Source organism: Equus asinus, chromosome 7, assembly GCF_041296235.1.
Source record: "Equus asinus isolate D_3611 breed Donkey chromosome 7, EquAss-T2T_v2, whole genome shotgun sequence".
Taxonomy (NCBI): domain Eukaryota; kingdom Metazoa; phylum Chordata; class Mammalia; order Perissodactyla; family Equidae; genus Equus; species Equus asinus.
In genome coordinates this window covers 109,271,757-109,294,294 of record NC_091796.1, presented here as the reverse complement: position 1 = coordinate 109,294,294, position 22,538 = coordinate 109,271,757, and the positions used below count along the sequence as shown (strand labels likewise).

General features: G+C 58.3%; 1 protein-coding gene across 4 annotated transcripts in view; it reads left to right on the top strand.

Annotated features, from left to right (window-relative positions):
• The window catches only part of BRF1 (BRF1 general transcription factor IIIB subunit), a 71,752-nt gene extending 50,332 nt beyond the window's left edge, over nt 1-21,420 (top strand). For 2 of the 4 annotated variants that reach the window (XM_044774425.2, XM_044774428.2), the window contains 13 exons: nt 3,334-3,483; nt 4,594-4,687; nt 5,952-6,078; nt 6,612-6,651; nt 6,736-6,828; nt 13,074-13,343; nt 14,808-14,869; nt 15,524-15,605; nt 15,745-15,800; nt 16,950-17,203; nt 18,646-18,697; nt 19,632-19,803; nt 20,336-21,420. In XM_044774425.2, coding sequence (XP_044630360.2) covers nt 3,334-3,483; nt 4,594-4,687; nt 5,952-6,078; nt 6,612-6,651; nt 6,736-6,828; nt 13,074-13,343; nt 14,808-14,869; nt 15,524-15,605; nt 15,745-15,800; nt 16,950-17,203; nt 18,646-18,697; nt 19,632-19,803; nt 20,336-20,373 — 1,490 coding nt within the window. In that variant the 3' untranslated portion in view covers nt 20,374-21,420. Of the gene's footprint in view, nt 1-25; nt 166-3,333; nt 3,484-4,593; nt 4,688-5,951; nt 6,079-6,611; nt 6,652-6,735; nt 6,829-13,073; nt 13,344-14,807; nt 14,870-15,523; nt 15,606-15,744; nt 15,801-16,949; nt 17,204-18,645; nt 18,698-19,631; nt 19,804-20,335 lie in introns of those variants that run through there. The other 2 variants (XM_014854408.3, XM_044774427.2) reach the window with 2 other exon arrangements.
• The last annotated feature ends 1,118 nt before the right edge of the window (nt 21,421-22,538 follow it).

Below are 22,538 nucleotides of genomic sequence, written 5' to 3'. Positions count from 1 at the left end.
CCCCGACGGGCGCGCTGTCCTGTGCTCCGGGGCCCGCGCGTCTTCGGAGACCCTGCGCTGGTCCCCCGCCCGCGGCTGAGTCGGGGGCGGTTGGTTGAGGCGCGTTCTGGAGGTTCCCCATCCCGCGTCCGACGTTGTTCGACAGCATTTTCTCCTGTTTTTAAGGTGGTTGTCCCATTTGTCGTCTTTGGTTTTGCCGCCTTTGCTTTTGATGCCATATCCAAGAAATCACTGCCACGTCCAGTGTCAGGAAGCTCTTCCCCCGTGTCTTCTTCCAGGACTTGGGGTTTCCTGTCTTACTGTTAGGGCTTTAATCCATTTCGAGTTGACTTTGTAAATGGTGTCAGCGACGGTCCGTCTTCATGCTGAGCGCGTGGCTGCCCGTGTTCCAGCCCGGTTTGTGGGAGGGACGCTCCTTTTCTCGAGGCGGTCCCCGCCCCTCGGGATTGTGTGGCCCCTGTGGGCGCTGTTTCTGGGCTCTCCATTCCGTTTGGTCGGTCTTATGTTATTATGCCAGTATCCTACTGTTTTTTGGTTTTATCTTTTAAAATTTTTTTTCTGGTGGTGGTAATTTGTTTATTTTTCTTTATTACTCTCCTTTGCCTACTTTAAATACTTTATTTTGTTAATTCTCAATTTTCTGTTTACTTAGTTCATTAACTCTTTTTTAATTGAACGTATAAGTCTGTAAAGTTACTTAAAAGATTGTTCTTTAATTTCCTGTTTGTTTGGAGGTGAGGGGACCATGTTTATCTTTCTCTTGCTGATGTTTAGTTTTTTACACTCTGGGTCAAAGGGCATGTCCTGTGAGGTTTCTGATCTCTGGGATGTTTTGAGGGTGGTTTTGTCTGTTAGGACGTGGTCAGTTGTCTTTGCTGGTCCACAGGCGTTGGGGAAGCACGGTTACTCTTTGTAGGGTAGTGAATTTGAAGTGCACGTGTTACATGGAGCCTGTGGTGATGGCACCCAACTCCCCGCTAGTGTCTGTTCCTCCTAGTCAGCTTGTCAAGTATGAGAGAACTGTGTTAAAATCTCCCATTATTGTGGTTTGGAAGTTTCTGTTTGCAGCACATTTTGCTTTATTTCGTTGGTGCTGTGTTCCCATGTGTCCACAGATCTGTGACTGTCTCATTTTCTGTTAGATTGTTGTTTTCTTTCCGTCATCCTGTGCTCCTCTTTGTCCTGTCAGTGCCCCCTTGCCTTGGATCTCGTGTTGCTTGCCACATCACTGCTGCCTCTTCTGGGTGACCCTGCTTGGTGTGTCCCAGCGCAGCCATTGGGTCTTGACCTTTTTACATTATTTTTTTAGTGTCTCTTGTAAACAGTACATCCTGGATGTTGCTTTTTTGTCCAAGCCGATTAGGGAATCTAACATAGGTCGTGTGATCTTTGTTACTTTCTCCTATAGTTCTCTTTTTTCCTTTCCTAGTTGAAATGCCCAGTCCCTTCCACTCCCACCCCAGTCTCCTGGCGTATTTGTGTTGTAATTTTTACCAGTATTTTTAAACTGACAGTTTCCTATTTCAAGAATTACTCAGTGTCAAAGTCTTACGCAAATCTGGATGAGATCTTTTAACATGCTTTTGATCATAGCCCTGGCGATTTATGTTTTATTCAAAATAGTTAGAAATCTTAACAGTGATACTATTTTTATTTAGTATTTATTTATTTATTTATTTTTGAGGAAGACTGGCCCTGAGCTAACATCTGTGCCCATCTTGTATATGTGGGATGCCTACCACAGCATGGCTTGCCAAGCGGTGCCATGTCCGCATCTGGGATCCGAAATGGCAAACCACTGTGCTACCGGGCCAGCCCCGATACTATTTTTAAAACATATCCGTTTTCTCCCAATAATATCTTTTTTAGCAACCAAATCATCAAAAAAAGCCCAAACCAACCCAAAACAAAATGCCGACGGTGGAAGTAGGCTGTAGCTGCAGACTGCCCAGGCTCAAACCTGACTGCCTTGGGTGCTGTGTGCTGTCTGTGTCGTTTGCTCACCTGGAAGGGGGATCAGTGGAAGCTGCCGCCTGGGCCGCACAGCTGAACCTCGTGATATAACAAGACCAAGAGGCACCGCTTGCTGCTACAGCCCCCACAGTCGTGTGAGGAGTACTACTCAGGTCCACGCAGTCCCTTTGGGACCCAGGCTGCTTCAGGGGCTGCTGCCAATCTCTGTTTCCTCAGAAGCCTTCCTTGGGTCCTTTATGTGAGCCAAGACTGGTAGGGGATGGAAGGGGTGCTTCTGGGATCTCATGGGGCTTCCAGGGGAGAGCTCAGTCACGAAGGGCCTTGTAGATTCGGGGGGGCAGAAGTGGCTGGGACAGCGCCCAGAAGGAGGGTGCTGAGTGTTGGTGAAGAACTGCGTCTGTCTCACCTGCCCCTGCTGCTGTCGGGGGGCTCAGTGAGCTGGCCAACCCCCTCCTCCCCCGTGCCTCCCAGGGTCCTCCTGATCTGCCCTTGCCCTCCTCTGGATCTTCTGTGCACGCCTCATTCCAGGCCACCTGTGGCTCTCTCCAGCACCTGGTCCTCAGGCCTCAGCCCAGACGGCCCCTCTTGAGTGAGACTTGCCTGAACGACCCTGTCCAGAGGTCTGGCCGCTGATGTTCTCTGTCGTAGAACCCTGTGTCGTTCCTTTAGTCCCCTAGGGCAGTCGCTATCATCAGCAGAGTTTGTTACATCACGCTTGGTTGGTCTTGCACGCCCCAGAGGCTCGAAGCTCTGAGAAGCCTCGTCTTTCAGCTCCTAGCCCAGAGCCGGGCATGGGGGAGGCGCTGGTGAGGGCAGTGTGTGTGCGCCTGCACCGCCCCCTTGAGCCCGCTGGCTTTCCCTTAATGAGAGAGGGACATTATTTACAGAGATACACGCACACCCGCAAAGGGTAGAAGGTGTATGCTGGCGTCTCACAAGTGTAAATGCAGCGAGTGTGTGAAACCGTGCTCTTCTTCATGGTGGTCTGTGAAATGCCACACGAGGTAGCAAGCTACCGTGTGCATGTGCAGCGGCATGTGCGCTGTGTGGGCCCCATGCCACCTGCACAGGCGCCCAATGGGGAGGGGAACACAGTGGTGGGGCCAAGCACAGCGAGTAGGGGAGGGGGAGCATGGTGACTGGGGGGAGCAAGAGGGGAAAAGGGAACACAGCGGGTGCGGGTGGGGGAGCACAGCGGGCTGGGGAGGGGGAGCATGGCGAGCGTGGCAGTGTGCTCACCATTCCAGCGAAGCCAGGGAGACTGCACGGAAGGACTCAGGGTCCCCAGACTGGGGTGAAGCCACTGGGTGTGTTCCGCCCCAGGGCTGCGAGCCCACTGATGCACCGTGTCTGCCGCAGACCCCTGCCTGTACATCCCGCGCTTCGCCCACCTGCTGGAGTTTGGCGAGAAGAACCATGAGGTGTCCATGACGGCCCTGCGGCTCCTGCAGCGGATGAAGAGGGACTGGATGCACACAGGCCGGCGCCCCTCGGGCCTTTGCGGGGCAGGTACACTGGCCTGGGCCAGCTGGCCCCTGTGGTGGGGGTTTCTGTCCCTGCCTTTTGGCAGGCTGAACTGGTGGGTCATCCCAGAGCCACTGCCCAGGCCTGGTGCTCAGCCCCTAACCCAGTCCTCCCGGACTTCCGCCACACTTGACTGCCACAGTCCTGGGGGAAGGGGCAGGACCCTCAAGAGGCCAAAGGGACTGCTGGGCTCCCTGCCTTGATCCCGGGCTTAACTCTTGGGGTGCAGCCAGCCCTGCCCTGGACCCAGGGCCCAGTCATTACTGAGATGGCACCCTGGCCTTTTGGGTTGGTCCCTGGACCCCAGAGGGCAGTTGTCTGATCTCCCCTCTGGGCAGCAGCTGCCCGCAGACAGTCTTGCTCAGTTCCCAATGCTGTTGGGTCTGACGCAGCCCCCAGACCTGGAGCCCCTGCCCGGGGAGACCCTGCAGGTAGTGGGCGTCAGTCTCCTTGGGGGCTCTTACGCCCTCCCCAGCCCTCAGGCCCCACATCTTCCTGGAATGCCAAGGGACCAACAGGATCGGCGCTGCCGGGTTCGTTTCCACCTCCGAGCCTGCCTTTCCAGTTTGCACTGGAGATCTGGCCTTTTCTAGGGTCTGGCCAGCTTTGGACACTGTGCACTCTGGGGCCACCCCCTTTCTCCCCGACTTTGGGCTGTGTTCTCAGAACCCTTGGCTCCATCACCAGCCGGTGTGTCCCGTACGAGTCACCTCAGAGTTGCTTCGTTTGCTTTGAGGGGTTATAGAAAGTTTTCAGAAAGTATGTTTTAATTCTCCTCGTATTTGGAAAGGAAACGTGTGATAGAGCACTTTCTACATTTTTTTAAATCATGGCATAGTTGCCTGCAAAGGGGTACGTGGCTCTGAGTTGTTCTGAAAGTCACGCAGACGACCCCTGGCCACCGCCCACAGTAAGGTAGAGAGCACTGCATCGCCCCAGGGCTCTCGGACAGCCTGCCAGCTCTCTGGCATGCAGCACCCAGGCCGGGGTCTCACTGCCCAGGTCATTAGCCCTCTGAGCTCAGGACCAGCCGTGGCCATCCTGGGTGGCAGCAGAAGTGTCCTGTGTCTAACTCCCCTTTGTGTTCCTTTCCAGCACTTCTAGTGGCAGCCAGGATGCACGACTTCCGGAGAACTGTCAAAGAGGTCATCAGTGTGGTCAAGGTCTGCGAGTCCACGCTGCGGAAAAGGTGGGTGGCTCTTGTTCACGGTGTGGGGGCCATGGATACTCTATCCATCAGGCCCAGCAGGACCCAGCATGGCCCAGGTAGCAGAGGGACTACCCACCCTCTCCCAAGCACCTTGGTCAGTCCTTGTGGGGCCACACCCACTGCATCCACAGTAGCAGCCCCTTTTTTCCATCCCATGTTTTGCTCTAAGTTCAAGTGAGGCCGATGGTGGTTTTTGAAGTTGCCTTGATTTACAACACTCAAGAAACGAGCACTGAGAGTGGCCTTGCCTGCCGCTTGGTCAGTGCAGCCAAGTGACCGGTCTCCCTGGGGGACACAGGCTTAAACAGAAAGCCACCGCGTCTGTTTAACCAAGTGGGGCATGTGCCTGCTTTGGGGTGTGGTGTTCACAGGGTCACTGTGGCTCGGCTCCATCAGATGGTGACGCGACAGAGCAAGCCCGGCATTGCTGGTGGACCTATAATCATACTTTTATTGTTGTCGACCTGAGGCACCTGCTGAGCTCGGATCCTGTGACAGTTTTCAAAGACGGAGGGAAAATTATTTTCCTTATTTGACCACTAATTCTTTTAAAAAGTTCCTCTTTGAGTATTTTGGAGATTTTATAAAATGTAGGAAATTGGCCAAGCTGATAGGAATTAACCTTGTTGAGGGGTGGGCCTGGTGGCATAGTGGTTGGGTTTGCACATTCTGCTTTGGCGGCCCGGGTTTTGCAGGTTTGCATCCCAGGTGCAGACCTACACACTGCTCAACAAGCCATGCTGTGGCAGCATCCCACAGGCAAAATAGAGGAAGATTGGCACAGATGTTAGGTCAGTGATGGTCTTCCTCAAGGAAAAAAAAGAAAAAGAGGGAGATTGGCAACAGATGTTATCTCAGGGCCAGTCTTCCTCACCAAAAAAACCCCCAAGACACACAAACAAATAATTAACCTTGTTGGGCACACTGCAGCACAGAACCCCTGCTTACTGGTGAGTGCTTGAGGCTGCTGGCTTGGCCTCCTTTCCTGCAGGTCCTTCTCTGAGTCTCCCTGTGGGAGCGGTGAGGGTGCCGTGGCCTCTTCTCCCAGGGACCCCAGCTCCTGGCAGGATCGAGTAGGGATTGAGAGGCTGCCAGAGGGCAACGGGGCCTGTGCCCGCAGCTGAGTGCAACCGGGGTGCTTGGCCAGGGCACCAGGCCCCTCTGAGGGACCGTCTTGTGAGCAGGCCCCAGTTCAAATGGCTGTTTTCGGGGCATCGGGTCCCCTTTCGCGTCTCTGTTTTAGGCTCACGGAATTTGAGGACACTCCCACCAGCCAGCTGACGGTGGACGAATTTATGAAGATCGACTTGGAGGAGGAGTGCGACCCCCCTTCGTACACGGCTGGGCAGAGGAAGCTACGAATGAAGGAGGTGAGCCACCCCCGCGCCTCACCCGGCTGCCCCTCACCCCTCAGCCGGTGAGCTCTTCGTAGCTCTTTGCAGACCTACTGTGTCGTGTTCTTATTTCGAAACAAGTGGCTTAGTTCTGAAGGCTAAACTGGGTCATAGTCCAGGCACGGCTCGTGGGGAGAGGTGACCGGGGGTTAGGGCAGGGGCTGAGCCCTGGGGTATCTGGGGGCTGTGCCACGCTGACCTCGGCTGCAGTCTGTGCTGGTCCTGAAGCCGCGTCATCAGCACGGGGCCTGCCTCAGACTCTGCCTGGGCGCTTCTAGAGCAGTTTCTCGGGGCAGCACGGCCTCTCCAGGGCCTGCTGACCTCCCGGCATCCTCAGGTGTTCTGCTTTTCACCCCATGATCAGCACCAATGAGCGAGTCCCGAGCCAGGCCAGTGTCAGAATCCAAAGGGCCTGGTGGTCAGTGACAAGAGGCTGCAGGGGCACCTGGCGGGTATCCAGCTTACGCTTCGTTCATCCTTTCATGAAACATCCTTGTCTTCATTTTCAGCTTGAACAAGTCCTGTCAAAACAACTGGAGGAAGTTGAAGGTAACAAGCAACCACACAGATGCTTCAGGTTCCTTAGAAAGTTGGAATTGGTGCTTACGTTCTACTTTTAATGTATTACTTCAGGGGAAATATCCAGCTACCAGGATGCAATTGAGATTGAACTAGAGAACAGCCGGCCGAAGGCCAAGGGGGCCCTAGCCAGCCTGACGAAAGACGGTGAGTCCAGCCGCATCCCTGAACCCCCGAGCTCTTCACTATGCCAGGCGCATCTCCCCCTCCCCCTGCTGACCTTCAACACCCCCCCACCGCCTCCTTCCATGGCCACATGGTCCTATGTCACAGCCCCACTCCCACCACAGCCCCAATGCACTGTGCCGAGTGTCCCACTGCCCCAGGACCGCCCATGCTACCCTTTCCCCCAGGACCCAGCACTGTCCCGGGCAGCTCATCAGTGCTGAATCTTCCAGATGGATCTCCTGTCCCCATTGCCCTGAGCTGCAGTCCATCACCGGGGGTGCTGCCTGCGGGAGGGAGCTGGGCCCTGCGCGTACCCGAGCGCCTCTGCACTGCTGCCCCTCAGTGCCGTCTGGTCGGCTTAGGCGCCCCCCACTTCCGGTTTGGGCCTCGCAAAGCTGCTGTGAGCAAGCCTTCTCGGGCCGATCTTTTGTGCACACACGGTTTTCCTTTCTCTCTGGTTCACTCTCATGATGCCGTCCTTCCCAGTGCTCCGGGGACCCTGTCTGTGGTTTAGGCTGCCGCCTGCATCTCTCTGGTTGTCAGAACCAGGACCAGGTGCTGAGTGAGTGCTTGTGCCGCCAGCCACGCCTGCCGGATAGCCATGGTTTGGGCCTCCTCACGCTCTTGCCCCCAGGTTTCTGTGGCTGCTCTTGGTCATTTGTTCTCACATCCTGAAGTGCTCCTCTCCGCCCGCCCCAGCCCCAGCCCCAGCCTGCGCTCTGTTTTCGCTAGCCTGGAGAAGCAGGCTCTGCCCTCCCGGCTTGGCTTTCCTGTCTGCAGACGCCCTCGGGGCCCACTGCCTCCCTGCTGCTGCCCTTGTGCTGTCCTCCGTGGGGCTGTTTGTGGACGACGCTGGTGTGCAGGTGCTATTGTGTGCTCTTGTACATTAGGATTCTCTTAGTGCTTGGCAGCTCCTCGCTGGATTTCCCAAGTAATTAACCAAGAGCGATGCTGTCACTGCTCTTTGCTGATTTCCAGGCCCCCGGGTTCTCCCTCTGCCAGTCAGTTGCCTGGCCCTTGAGGCCCCTGCTGAGTCGAGGGGGTGGCAACAGGCCTGTCGCTGGCTTCCCTGCAAGGCCTCCATGCCACCCGGACACCCGGTGCAGGCTTTGGGCCATGATGCGACCTTATCCTGGGTCCACGGACTCTTCCTGACTCAGGCAGGGCTGAGGCCCCAGTGTCTGCAGCATTTGGAAAGGACATGGGCATTGTTGGGATCGACAGGTGCGATCCCTCATCTTCATGTGTCCCTGGGCCGAGCCCACCTGTGTCCAGGATGGTGAGCCTGTCACTTGTCACGCGGCAGCATCTTTTCCCTCTGGGTCACCAACGCCTTTTGCACAGAGTTGAACACAACTGTGTCTTGAGATACTTTTCACTTATTATTTCCAAGGCTTTCTTTTTTATCCTTTCTTATTTTGCATGGTTTTGTTTTTTCCCTAGCTAGTTTATTGATTTCCCATTAAACCAACTTTTGCATTGGTTTATTAACTCTGCTGCCTTCCTGCGTGCCGAGTCAGTAAGTTCTGTGTCCACCTGCTCTCCTTGTGTTCTGGCCTTCCAGTCACTGCCTGACTGGTTTGCTCCGGCACGTGGCTGTGTGCATGTGTGGCAGCGTGTCCACTGTGCGTCATCTGAGCTGCCTTCTGTGTCCTGCTGGCAGGTGCTTTCTGTTGCTCACAGTCTCAGGTGGTTTTCCTCTTCGGCGCTAAGAGTCGAGGGAGTTGAAAGTTTGGGGGAGCGTGGGGTGCCTTTGGTTTCCCCATTTGATTGTTAATTCCCATTTATTGTGTTGTGACTGGGAGTGTTGCTGGCGCTGTCCCTCCCTTGTGTGACCTACCGCGTGTTTGTGACCAGGTTCCTTGGTCCAAGACGCCCATGGGCACTTGTGGGGGAGGCCCCCTCTGCTCCAGCTCCAGCTTCCACCTCCGTCAGGTCATCTTGCTGCTACGTCCTCTGGTTTTGTGATCCTCCCTTTCTCTGCCCAGTGACCTCTCCTGGACAGAGATTGCCGATGTCGGCTGCCTCCGCTGCCACTCCCGTGGTCGCCATTTTCCGACTGTGGCGGGCGTGTTTTTGGTGCCTGGCTCTGTGTGACGTGGAGGGCTGGGCACAGCCTGGTACCCTCCTTGGGTCTGAGCATGCGCCCTGTGGTGTCCCTGTGCCGGCTGCTCTGCCCTCAGCCTCTCCGTCACGTCTTCCTCTTCTCCACGGAGGAGCTGGACTCTGCTTTCTGATGCAACTGGAAGCTTTTACTCTTTAACACTTGAAGCAAGCTCGTTCACGTCTGTCACTGTGCCTTTTTGCGTTCCGTCCTCGGGACATTGGGGAGGTTTGTGTTTTGGTCCCGCTGGTTTTCTGTGTGTCATTTCTTTCAGTGCTCTGTTTCTCAGGCAGTGCCTGCCTGCTCTTGCCCTGGCCGAGAGAAAACAGGCTCTTTCTACCCGGCCTGGCTGTAAGTTATTGTTGGCCACGGCTGTCTGGTGCTGTCCAGGGGCCACCCCGTCTCCTGCTCCAGTTTGAGCTTCTCACATGCTTCCCCTCCCAGTGAGACTGTTGGGGACGTGTCCCTCATCCATGCCCACTCCAGTGTGGTTATCCAGACCGTTTCTGCATTGTTAGGATAGTGGGTATTTCATCGCATCCTGCCCCTCCCACCTGTCTGGTGCTGAGCTCGGGATTAAGCAGAATGGGTCTGGCCCGCCTTGGGTTGTGGGGCTGCTCCTCAAATCTCCTCCTCCTGAACCCCATCCTTGAACCTCGCAGCCCGGAGTCACAGGATGGCCTGCCTGGAGGGAACATGGCTCCGGTGTTCCCTTTCCTCTGTGTGTTTCTCTGCTGCCAGAGGGAGAAGGGAGGCGGGCTGGTGCAGGAACTGTGGTCCAGTTCCTGGTGGAGGTGCTGGGGTGGGGCTGGAAGTGCTTAGAGAAAAGATAGAGGAAGAGATGGGCTGAGTGAGGAACTGAATAGGAGTCCCTTCCTCAGAAGAATGTGTTGTGTGTATCCAGAGTACCAGGCTCTGGGACTCTGCGGCGGACAAAGCGGACAGAGACTGCTGTCCTCCCACTGCTGGCCCTCCTGTGGGGACGTCAGCGACACACACATGGTAATGAAGTGGGCTCCATGGTGCAGCTGCATACGATGGAAAGGGGCCAGAGAGGACCATGTTTCAGGAAAGGCCTGAAAGAGTCAGGGAGCCGTGCATGTGGTTTGGGGGTGGTGCATGTTCCAGGCCGAGAACCTGACAAGTGCCCAGGCCGGCCTGGGTGGGGCACAGCAGGGAGTCCGGCATGGCCAGTGGGAGAACTGCCAGCCATGGCCTGGGGCGTCCTGGGTCAGGCTGTATGGGCCATGCAGAACTGTGGTTTTCACGTGGGGCACAGTGGCAGCCCCAGGAGGGCCTGAGCAGAGGAGGGACATGGTCTGACTCAGGTTTAAGGGGAGCGTTGATTGTAGGAGTGAGAGCTGGGCTGGGAGGTGAATGGCCTGAGGCCGGCCTGGTGGAGGTGATGAAGCGGGGGGGAGTTGGTTGGACTCTGGATGTGCTAAATTCTAGGGCTCAGCCAGCAGGATGGGAGTGCTAATGTCTAGGGCACCTGGTGACCAAGGCCCGGGCCTGTTCACCTCAGGCTGGGGTGCCCGGGACCTCGGGGCGGAGATCCACTTGATTTGTCGAGAAGGATCATCACTCCACGGGGGTTTCCTGCTCTTGGAGAATCTAATGTTTTTTTTCCCCAGGAAAACATTTCTCAAGCCCGTCTTACGGCATTCAGTGCTAACCGTGTACTTCCTAACACATTTAAAAGAAAGAAACTTAAAACTGTAGTAATATTTTGTACGGTACTCTTTATTAAAATTAAGTGTTTGGATGACTGTTTATTAACTTTATTAAGATATTGTCGACGTACAGCAAACTGCACATATCTAAAATGCATTTGGTGAGTTTTGACATATGTGTACGCCTGTGACACCATCATTACGATCAAGATAGCAGACATATGCATCACCCCTGAAAGTGTCCTCCCGCCTGCCCTGTCCCCAGGCAACCACTGAGGTGCCTTCTGTGACTAGTGTCACCTTAAAAAGCAAATTCGCCTGCTATTTTATCTCAAAATGAGCTTATGCAGGGATAGCCAAAAGAATCACAATTGCGGATGCACAACCTATGGCAAGGCAGGGAATGAGGAGGGAGGTGCTTTTATAGAGAAAAGGGAGAGCAGGGAGGGGCTGTTTTGATGGAAAGGCCTTTGGGGGAAAGTAGCAGTTCAGGGCAGCACCGCCTTCTCATGGGCTGGGCTGAGGCGTTTCTCATTGGCTGGGCTGTGGCGTTTCTCATGGGCTGGGCTGAGGTGTTTCTCATGGGCTGGGCTGAGGCGTTTCTCATTGGCTGGGCTGAGGTGTTTCTCATTGGCTTGGCTGAGGTGTTTCTCATTGGCTTGGCTGAGGTGTTTCTCATGGGCTGGGCTGAGGCGTTTCTCATTGGCTGGGCTGTGGCGTTTCTCATTGGCTGGGCTGAGGCGTTTCTCATTGGCTGGGCTGAGGTGTTTCTCATTGGCTTGGCTGAGGCGTTTCTCATTGGCTGGGCTGAGACGTTTCTCATTGGCTGGGCTGTGGCGTTTCTCATTGGCTGGGCTGTGGCGTTTCTCATGGGCTGGGCTGAGGCGTTTCTCATTGGCTGGGCTGTGGCATTTCTCATTGGCTTGGCTGAGGTGTTTCTCATTGGCTTGGCTGAGGTGTTTCTCATTGGCTGGGCTGAGACGTTTCTCATTGGCTGGGCTGAGATGTTTCTCATGGGCTGGGCTGTGGCGTTTCTCATTGGCTGGGCTGAGGTGTTTCTCATGGGCTGGGCTGAGGCGTTTCTCATTGGCTGGGCTGTGGCGTTTCTCATTGGCTGGGCTGAGGTGTTTCTCATTGGCTGGGCTGAGACGTTTCTCATTGGCTTGGCTGAGGTGTTTCTCATGGGCTGGGCTGAGGCGTTTCTCATGGGCTGGGCTGAGGCGTTTCTCATGGGCTGGGCTGTGGCGTTTCTCATTGGCTGGGCTGAGGCGTTTCTCATTGGCTGGGCTGAGGCGTTTCTCATGGGCTGGGCTGTGGTGTTTCTCATTGGCTGGGTGGTTGCTGGGTTATTGGGCTCTTCCTGTTTGCTGTAATTAACTGCTTGAGATGGGGCGGAGAGCTCCCCCTACAGGCCTTGCTGACTCTAGTTTAATTAAAGTTACTTTTATTAATTTCCACACCAAAATTAGTCGTATATTCTCGAATCTTATGTAAATGGGATCACATGGTGTGTGCTCGTGGGTCCCTGTGGCGTTTTCACTCTGTGTGACTGTTCTGAGTCGGTGTCAGAAGTTCGCCCTGGTGGAGTGGTGGTCGCTCGCCCACCGCTGGGTCCTAGGCTGTGGGATTGCTTCTAGTTTGGGACTCTTGCACACAGACCGCTGTGCACACCCACATACAAGTCTTCACGTGGACGTTCATTTCCTTTCCTCCTGGGTGAATACTGACGAGTGGAATTGGGTTGTGTGGGACGTCACATGCTGTCCCTTCCCTAGGTGGGAATTGGTGGCCCGAGATGGCTTCATCTGCATCTCCATGGTGACATGATGACAGGGGCTTATTTCACGTCCCTGTGTTTTCTTGCCTGAAGTCTCTCTTCGAATCTTTTTGCCATTCTTTATCAGGTTGTGTGTTTTCTTCTTGTGGGGTTTTGAGAGTTTTTTATATATTGTAGATACAAATCCTTTGTCAGATGTGTAATTTGCAAATAATTCTGTGGGTGGTCCTTTTATTCTCTTAACAGTGTCTTTCAAAGGACAGAGTGCTCAATTTTGAAATTGAGAAATGAAATCCAATTTCTCATTGTTTTATGGATTCTGATTTTAGTGTCATATCTAAGAAGTTTTTTCCTAATTCAAAATCACAAACATTTTCTCCTATTTTTTTCTAAATGCTTCCACCTTTAGGTATGTGTTGAAGCCTGCTGCCCATTCTGAGTTAGTGTTTGCATGGAGTGCGAGGTGAGGCCGAGGTTGTTCTGGGCACATGGGCGTCGGGCACCTCTGGGACCAGGCAGATCTTTTGGTGGTTCTTTCATTCTCAGTTGTTTAAATAAGTGCAGTAAATGCCATTTGCAGCCGAGCAGAAGTGTTTCTCTCCACAAAAGCAGCGGGCTCTCTCTGCCTTTCTGCCTGGTTAACAGGTGTTGTGGGAAATTGTGTCCCTAGGCTCCGTTGAGGACACTGCATCCAGCTTATTTGGTGAGGAGGATGCGGAGGACGAGGAGCTGGAGGCCGCTGCCAGCCACCTGAACAAGGACTTTTACCGGGAGCTCCTCGGCAGCGGCAACCCTGGCAGCTCAGAGGCGGGAGGAAGCCCCGAGGCGGGTAGCCGGCCTCCTGCCCTGGAGTCCCTGCTGGGCCCATTGCCCACGGCGGCCAGCCTGGGCATCTCAGACTCCATCCGAGAGTGCATCTCTTCCCAGAGCCGTGACCCCAGTGAGTGCCGCACGCCTGGGAGGAGTGCAGTGGGGGTTGGGGGGCTGAGGCCGAGATGGAGGTTCCCAGGTCTGGGTCGTTCCTCCCAACCTGTGCGAGGCGGAAGTGCTGCCCTCAAGGTGCCGCCTTCTAGGACGGGCTTGGGGGGCACTGCCTGCCCCGCCCTGCAGGGCTGTGTGAGCAGTCGGTGACCCGGCGTGTGCTGACATCCTAGATGCCAGCAGGGCTCGTCCCCATCTCTGGACCGCCCCCGCCGGCTAACCTAGTGGGAAGCGTTGGCTGAGGGTACAGTCTCTGCTGCTTAGATGGTCGGCACTTGCTGAGCTCCAGCAGCGGCAGTGACAGGCACCTGAGCAGGAAACAGCTGCTGCCCCCTGGCTGCGGAAGACCTGGGATGCTGGCAGTTTCGGGAAGAAGGCGGATTTGGTTCCATCACGTTTCACTCCCAGGAGCAGGTCCTGGTTCTCTGCCAGGATGGGCTTCCTGGGTGTCCCCACTGCAGAGCACAGGCCCCGCCTCCTCTCCATGCACCGAGGGTGTGGCCTCTGTCTGTGAGGAGCCTCTGTGAGGGGGATGCCGCTCAGAGATGCCGTTCGGCTGCTCAGATGTTGGTCACATGCCCTGTCAGGCATAGCAGTGGGCAGCTGTGTGCCTGCCCTGGGGTGGTGGTCTGGAGAGGAGAGGGACAGTGACATGGACACAGCCTATCAGCTAAGCACAGGCAGGTTAGACCATGAAGGGCTGCCATGTGGGCTCACGCATGTCCTGCAGAGCATGGGCAGAGGGCACATGCAAAGGCCTCAAGACAGCCGGGCGCTATGACGCTGGAGCAGGAGGAGGACATTCTGGCTGGAGCTGAGTGAGCGAGTGAAGTGAGGCAGAGCACAGAGGGGCGCAAGGGGTGTGTCTGAGCACCAGGGGAGCACTGGCATGGCAGGAGAGCTTCACAGATGGCCTGCTGTGTGTGACGGGAATCCCAGGACTTGGCAGAGGACCTTCGGGTGATGAGTGCCAGTGGAGAGGAGGGGCTGCGCCCATTTCTGGTCTGTGCAGGTTGTGCTTTTGACTCAGCTGGGGCAGGAAGGCAGTGGCCGACAGGTTTTGGGGTTGTCCTGCGTATTATCACCGAAGGCTCCAGGGCCTCTCTCCTGGGCTTGTTGAGCAGAGAACTGGATGACCTGCCCTCTCCTGATCTGGAAAAGCTCCTTCAGGACAGGAGAGACTGGGACTGGGGGATTTTCTCTGCCGCTCCAGATTAGCATCCTGCTTCCTCCACGTATTGGGGGGATGTAAGCCCCATTCCCTGTGGGCATGCAGAGCACAGTGCCAGCCCCCACTGGTGGTGAGGGGAGTGGGTTTCTGGAAGCCTTGTGACAACCCCTGAGTCCTGAGGCCCCAGGTGATGTTTGTACTTGTTAACCAGAAGTCCACTCTATATGACGCTGATGCTGTCCTTCCCTCTAGAAGATGCTTCTGGGGATGGCGAACTGGACCTCAGCGGCATCGATGACCTGGAGATCGACAGGGTAAGTGACTGCCTGCTCTGTGCGCCCCTCTCAGGGCTGGCCAGGGTCTGTGGTCTCCTTGCCCAGGCCCCTGTCAGAGGGCCCCAAGCCTGCACTGGGCCATTGCAGCCTCGGGGGATGGACAGCCTGTGCTGGCCAACGCCAGTTGCGCCTGGATCAGTCTGATTGAGCGTCTCGTCATGGGGACGCCCACTGACCCCAAGTGTGCCACACACTCCAGATCCCAGGTTGTGGGCCTGCAGGCTCAGCACTGTGTCCAGCGGCGCTTGTGCCCCTTAGGCAAGAAGTCTATCCCCTGATTTCATCGTCACACGGCACCTGAGACCACACGCTTGTTCCTAAGTCTGCTTCTTGCACCCTCAGCTCAGTCCCTTCTCGGGACCCGTGTCCCTGCACTCTGGTGGGCCCGGCTCCTGTGCCCGTGAGGCTTGTGAGCTGCTGTGGGGCTAGGGGACATGGCAGGGCCCGTTAACAGACCCCGAGGCTGGCGTTGGAAAAGTCAGAGGATGACAAGTGTCCCGCATGTGCTCTCGATGACGAGCCATTAGCCCAGTCTCCACATGTGTCCCCCTGGGTCAGAGGCCTGCTCCCTGACCAGTTTACATGAAGGGGAAGGATTGTGCCCTCTGAGTGTGACGCTGTGCTCTGCCCCAGTATATCCTGAATGAGGCAGAAGCCCGTGTGAAGGCCGAGCTATGGATGCGCGAGAACGCTGAGTACCTGCGCGAGCAGAGGGGTAAGCATTGCCCGCCTGCTTGCCTGCCCATCGTCTGCCTGCTCGCCTGCTCGCCCGCCCTCCCACCCGCCTGCTCACCTGCCCTTCCGCCCACCTAGCCTGGGGCCCTCGGTGATCTTGACATTCGTGGGCCTTTCAGAAAAAGAAGCAAGAATAGCAAAGGAGAAGGAGCTCGGCATCTACAAAGAGCACAAGGTAGGGTGCGCTCAGTGCGCATGGAGACCTGCCTTTCCCCACCCCAAGTGGCCATGCAGGCGGTGGGGTGCACTCTGGTCCCCGAGCTGCGTCGCTGGCTGCCCAGTCCTGTGCTGTTGTGCCTCCGTGGACGGACGCCCCATCCAGCTCGTGGAGGGCACCTAGGCGGGCCGGGTCGGGACTCAAGGCTTGTGCCGAGTGCCTTGGGCTTGAGTCGTAATCAGGAAAAGAGGCCTGCCCAGCCTCACCGGGCCCCGGCCCACCCCCGTGACCAGGAAAGCCTGCTTGTCATGTCTTCCTCGTCCTGCGGGTGCTCACAGTGACGTGGCTCAGCAGCTCTTGCGTGGTTGGGCTGTGATGTCTGACCGTGGGGCCACAGTGGGGAGTAGTTGAGCCCCTGACTGAGCAGAAACAGAGAAGGAGCAGGGGCCAGGTCGTCTCGATGATCTGAAAGCTCTGCTCGAGGGCCTCCCTGGGCCTGGGAGGGGAGGAGGCTGGCAGGAGGCCTGAGCTCAGGGCTGGGCTTTAGACCCCCAGCAGTATGATCCGTGTTACTGCCCCACGATGGGGGCCATGTGGGAAGGTTGGCAGGCAGGAGAGGAGGTGGCAGGCCCAGGGTGGGCTCCTCTAGGTGGTTTGCAGCTCCGGCGCCCAGGATGAGGTCCAGGGAATGTCGCACCCTGCTGGGTGGTGGATCCTGGGCACAGGGAGCACGCTGCTCTGCCCTGTTCTCGTGGCCCAGGGCCCAGCACAGCCGGGGGCCCACGTGGTGGGCTTGTGGGCAGTTTGTAGCTGTCACTGTCTGGTGGCCCTCTGGCACTAGGCTGGCCCCATGCCCTAGGGACCTGCTCCCTGCTGATGGCAGGGCTGCCTGGGAGCCCTGCTCACTGGGCAGGGCAAGGCTGGGGCCGGCCCAGGCTAGCTTCCCTCATCAGTGGCCCCCGGGAAGGGCTGGGCCAGGACCCCATACACCTTGGCTCCCTGGGGGTGGGGGTCCCCATAGACCCTGATGGCTGAGCCCCCTTCCCTGCCCCCTTCACAGGGGCTTTCCCTGGAGTCTGCTGGCCCCGCTCCCGCATCCTGCCTGGCCCCTAGCAGGTTTGCAGGTGCCGAGACCCACAGGAGGCTAACTCCTGTGTTTCCATCAAGCCCAAGAAGTCTTGCAAACGGCGGGAACCAATCCAGGCCAGCACGGCCGGGGAGGCCATCGAGAAGATGCTGGAGCAGAAGAAAATCTCCAGCAAGATCAACTACAGTGTGCTACGGGACCTCAACAGCAAGGGCGGGGGCCTGCAGAGGGAGGACGTGCGGCCGGAGGACAGGGCCAGTGCCAGGAAACTGTCACGGAGGAAAACGCCAGCCAGCAGGAGCGGGGCTGACCCCGTGGCCAGCGTGGGGAAAAGGTACCGTGCCTGGTGGGCTGGGCAGGAGCCCAGAGCAGGCGGAGGAGGCTGCCGGGTGTCTGCCCCCCACATGCTGGGAACCAGTGTTGGTATCCAGTGTGGCCCCCGCTGCCCGTGGCTCACCTTCACGTGCAGGGCTGGGAGCTGAGGAGTGGGCTCCAGCCCTTGGAGGCCCTGCAGCATCAGGGTCTGTTCTGTCTCAAGGAGCAGGCGGGCCAGGCCTGTGCTCCAGCCAGGGCCTGCTCTCCTGGGAGGGTCCCCAGTGCCCCCTCCCTGGCTGCACTGCTCTCTCTTCTGAGGCCGAGGGGCAGGGAAGTGAGAGCAAGCCACCAGTGGCAGCACGGGGGGCAAGTGAGGTGTGCACCCCTGGCGGGGCTGGCCAGGGCCTCCTGTGCCATGGCCTGCTGTCAGGCAGCTGCCAGCTCACACCCTGGGCCCTGACAGTGTCTGCCACCCCTGCAGCTAGTCACTGTGGCCCCGGCCATGGGGAGAGGCTGGCGCTCAGCCTCACAGGATGCTGCGGGAATGTGCGGGTCACCTGGAGGGGAGGGATGGTGCGTTGCTGTGATGCTGCACTCCTACCCAGCCCGCCCTTATTTTCTGTTTTGCTGCCATTTTTAGTCGTGACTTATCTGAGAAGTGTGTCCAGACGTTCCTCTGACGGGCTCAGAAGCGGGCACTGCGAGTGGTCTGCCCTACCCTCCTGGGGCAGGGCCATGTGCCCTGAACCTGTTTGCTCCTCACTCTGGGGTCACTCGATGGGTACCGTGTGGACTCCCAGACCATGGGAGGCAGCCAGGGGACCCTGAGACCTTGGGTGCTCTGCACGCCTCGCAGGGTCTCCTTCCCCTCAGGACCATGCTTGGGTGAGGCGGCACATCGCCCATCTCCCAGGCCTGTCAGCAGTGTCCCCACAGGGGCAGGCAGAGGGGCAGGTGCAGCCAGCAGTGCCAGTGTCCCCTGCTCTGCTTATTGTATATACCAGAGCCCTAGGCTCTTGGGCCCCACGTGCCCTCCCCACCCAGCTCAGCCTGCGGTTGTTGGAGGGAAGGTGGTGTCGGCGAGCCCACATCTCTGGGGTCCAGTTGTCCCCCTGGGCTGTGCTGTGTTTGCTGTCCAGGCTGTGGGAGGTTTGGCAGCTGGATCCAGAGGTGGGTTTGCATGAGTGGTGGTGGGGCAGTGGCCCACTGGGCGGCGACAGGTCCACCAGGCCGCTGGCTGGCTGGGGACCCACTGGCGGGCTGGGCTGTGCGCCAAGGGGAGGAGTGTGTTCTCCAAGTGCTCACAGACATACTGTGAGGCCCTTCCCTTCTTCTCTCCTACCCTTTTCCCTACTCCTTGCCCCCACCAGAGAGTGTGCACCCACATCCGGGCAGGGCCCCATTCTTCCTGACCGATGGGGACGTTCTGGGCTGAGGGCACCGTGCTCTGCTTTCTTCCAGGTTGAGGCCAATGGTGTCAACACAGCCAGCTAAGAAGGTGGCTGTGGGAGAGGTACGTGGTGACACAGCCGGGCTGGGGACCTCAGGAAGCAGCAGACTCCAGATACGATGTCTATAAGTGAGCTGAGAAGATGGGTCCTGATGGAGGGAGCGTTAGCCGCCCCTGCTGCCTTGGCACTGGCCTGGCACGGGCAGAGAGAATCCTGAGGCCCAGGGGTGGCAGAGGAAGTACCCAGGGGTGCATCTGTTACACAGGGAGCCTCAGAGCCTGAGGCTACCAGACAGCACAGGCCAACGTTGAGCTGTGCCCCGTTCAGCCCAGGCCCCAGGCCATTGGAGAGCCTCTGTGGGGAGCGAGGCCCAGGTCCAGGTTCTGGCCAGGTTGGTGCTGGCGATCCTACTGTGGATAGCAGCCTTGGCTTGCTTCCGGGCCCTCCCAGGTGGGGGTTCAGGGCTTTTCCCTCCTTATTGCGGGGCGCTGGTCTGGCCCAGGAAGCAGGAAGGAGAAGCAGTGAGGGAGGGTACCCAAGGGGTCTTGGGGGTGAACACAGATCGGGGTCACTGGGGGTGGGCCTGAGCGTGACTTTCCAGATAGCTGTGCCGCCAGGCTCATCCTCGGGCAGGAAGCCCGTCTGCCCTCAGCAAGGCCTGTGGTGGGCTTGCATAGCTTTCTGGAGGCTCTTGAGTCTGCAGGGGGCGAGGGGAGAGGCAAGGATGAGGGGCTGATTGGGAGGCCAAGGGGCTCGGAATGTCCTCACTGACTGCTCTTGAAGGGCGGGAAGTGTGCCTGCTGGGGGGTCGCAGCCCACGCCACGGCCTCTGGGAGGCCAGCTGACGCTGAACAGCTTGAGTGCTGGGCTACCACGGTGGGCATGCTCCTCTGTGGTTGCCACAGCGGGCATGTTCCTCTGTGGTCGTCAGGGGCCATGCCCCACGCCCCAGCCTGGCGAGCTGTCCCAGAGCCTGTCCCCCTCGTTCGCCCACAGGCCTTGCTCCCGAGCTCCCCTCTTGCGGGAGCTGAGCCTGCCAGGCCTGCGGTGGTCGTGGTAGAGAGCGGACCTGTGTCCTACCACCCCGAGGAGGAGCCTGAGGAGGAGGACCCTGACGAGGAGGACGGGGAGCCGTGCGTCAGCGCCCTGCAGATGATGGGCGGCAACGGTGAGGGGCTCTGCATGGCTGGCAAGGCTGACACAGGCGCTGGGCAGGGCGGAGGGGGCTCCCCGAGAAAAGCACGAGCCGTCAGCCCCTGACGATCCTGAACTTGGGCTGTTGGCTTCAAGGTGATCTCTCTTTCACCGGGGAGGAAATGTGGGCGAGGACGCTTTATAAATTGGCCGTATCCGTTTTGAAGTCCTCCGGCATGCTGGGAGGAGGCGGCCAGCCCTGCTTGCAGTGAGGGCTTGGCGGGAAGGCTGCCTGCCAGTAGAAGTGGGGGCCCCCCTGTGCACTGCTCATATGGACTCTCAGCGAGGCACCAGGCCCCCCGCAACATGCATGCCAGGCCACTGGCCCCAGGGACCTGCAGGGATAAAGAAACCAGAATGGAGTCCTCGTTGACGGTGGTGGGCCTGTGCCGCCGAGGCCTGGGGGGCTGTCCTTGCAGCCTCAAGGGGGCAGCCTATGGGGGTGCCTGGGCCCTTGACTGCACCGCTCTCCTCAGGCGTCTGTGACTGTCCTTTGTGCTTTGCAGATTATGGCTGTGATGGTGATGATGACGATGGCTACTGAGCTGTGACCTCGCAGCCAGGTGACGTCCTGGTGGGACACCCTGCCGGTGCCTCAGGAGGGATCCAGCAGCACCTCTAGGCTGGGCCCGTGGGCGCGAGTGCTGAGACTCTTGGTGACCAGACGGGCATTGCTCTCTGGTCCACAGCCCTCATCCGTGGCCATATGTGGCCTCCGTGGCACTTGCTGTTGGGACCACGTTTTGAGCAGTGTCAGGAGTGTTTCTGCCCAGCGAAGGGGCTGGACCGACAGTCTGCGTGTCAGGTCAGATGCAGGTCTCACAGTGCCAGAACCCTCACAGGCAGGCTCTGTGGTGTTTCCATGTAAGGAAACAGGCCTAGTGCTTGTCCCAGGCGAGTGGAGGACCAGGCAGCCCAGGGCCCCTCTCTGCCCCTTGTGGAGCCAGTGCCCTGCACCCTCCCCTTGAGAAGCACTTTGCGTCCAGCCCCTCCCTCTGCTGGTCCAGCCAGACCTCCAGCCTCCCTTCTGCCCCCTGGGCGCTGGAGTCCACAGGCTGCCTGGCCCCAGTCTGGCCCACCAGTGACTTGAGTTGGTTCAGCATCACTCAGCAGTCTCACGACCAGCCGGCTCTTCTGTGCCCGTGCGCACATTTGTGCTGGGCGATGCCGGCAGCTGAGCCCGGTGGAGAGCTGCGGATGCTTCCTGTCTGAGCCGCCCTGCTCTGGATGGTTCCTGCCGCCCTGAGCCATTCTGGGGGCCAGGCCTCATCCTTGCAAGGCCCAGGGCCCATTTTCAGGGTCTTACCTTCGGCACTGCTGCTCTGGGCATGGCCGGGGGCAGGACAGGCACTTCTGCCCCTCGAGGCTCCCACCTTGGCTCCACCCCGCCCCCAGGAGAGGATGACCCCAGTGGCAGAGCCATACCACCCTGCCTTCCTGGCGCCAGAGCCCCTCGCAGAGCAAAGCGGTCTGCAGGCGGGATATTCTGAGGTCCCGTGGCTGTGCCCATCTGCCTGCACCCTGGGGCTCTTGGAAGTGTGGAGTGGAGGGGTGGGTTGGATGAAACAAAGATCTGTTACTTGAGCAGAAACTCGCTGAGGCTGTGGTCTGTGTTTCTGCGTCTGGCTCCATGGCTGCCCAGGAGGAGTGAGGCCCAGCAGGGTGCTGCTCTCGGGGTGGTGAATGGTGGGCAGGCTGGACTCCAGCCTCCTGCCAGCCTCCAAGCTCCGTGCACCCGGTCCTGTTGTCGGATCATGATGGGGAACCCAGCTCAGCATGTTCTCACAGCCGTCTGTTCTCACTTCACCAGCACTAGCCCTGTTTGTAGGAAGTACGCATCCCCGTTGTCCAGGCACGGGCTGTCCTGGTGCTGGGCCCCTCCTGGGGTCCCAGGGCAGGTGAGGGTCTGGCTGTGGCAGCTCTTAAAGGAGCCCCAAGGCTCTTGGGGCTGGGGGTGCTTGCTGTTGCCACGCAGGGAGCAGACAGTGGGCCAGAGCAGGGTGACGGGGAGGGGGCAGGTGGAGGGGAGGCCAGAGGAGTCTTCTTCCCCAGTGAGAGCTGCCTGGGGAGTGCTTCCACTCAGCTGGGAGAGAAGGGGTTCCTGGGCACCCCCGAGGAAATGGGGGGAGTCGACAGGTGTGGGGAGTGTGTTGTTCTGCAGGAGCAGCAGCTCCTCTCCTGGCTGAGCTTCCCAGAGGGGATGTTGCTTTGGCCCAGGAGGAGGAGGGCCACGTGACACACAGAGTTGCCGGCGGGGGTGGGGGGGGGCACAGGGAGGGCTTCTTCCGGGATGTTTGCAGCAGACAGATAGACGGACGTTCAGATGGACGGAGAAGCTACTGGGGGGATGGAGAGCAGAAGGTGGAGAAGATTTGAGCGGAGGGCCAGTGCCCTGGGAAGAGAGCCAAGGTGGCCAGGAGCAAACTGAGGCTGCCTCCCCAGCTGTGCCTCATCCACCCTTGCAGAGGGAAGCTGGAGAGGGGCAGCTGGGACCCAGGGACTTGAGGCTGGAAGGGGAGGTCTGGGGGCAGCAGTGACCAGGTATCTGGCTGAAGCAGGAGTCGTAAAGCCCCGAGATGGCTGGGGGACAGGGAGGGGGCCCTGGTAGGGAGGGACAGTCCCCTGCGAGGGTGAGGCCAGGAGCACTCAGCATCAGGGTCCTGGAGTAGTGGGAGCCTGTGCCACATAGGGGACACACAGGTGGTGCCA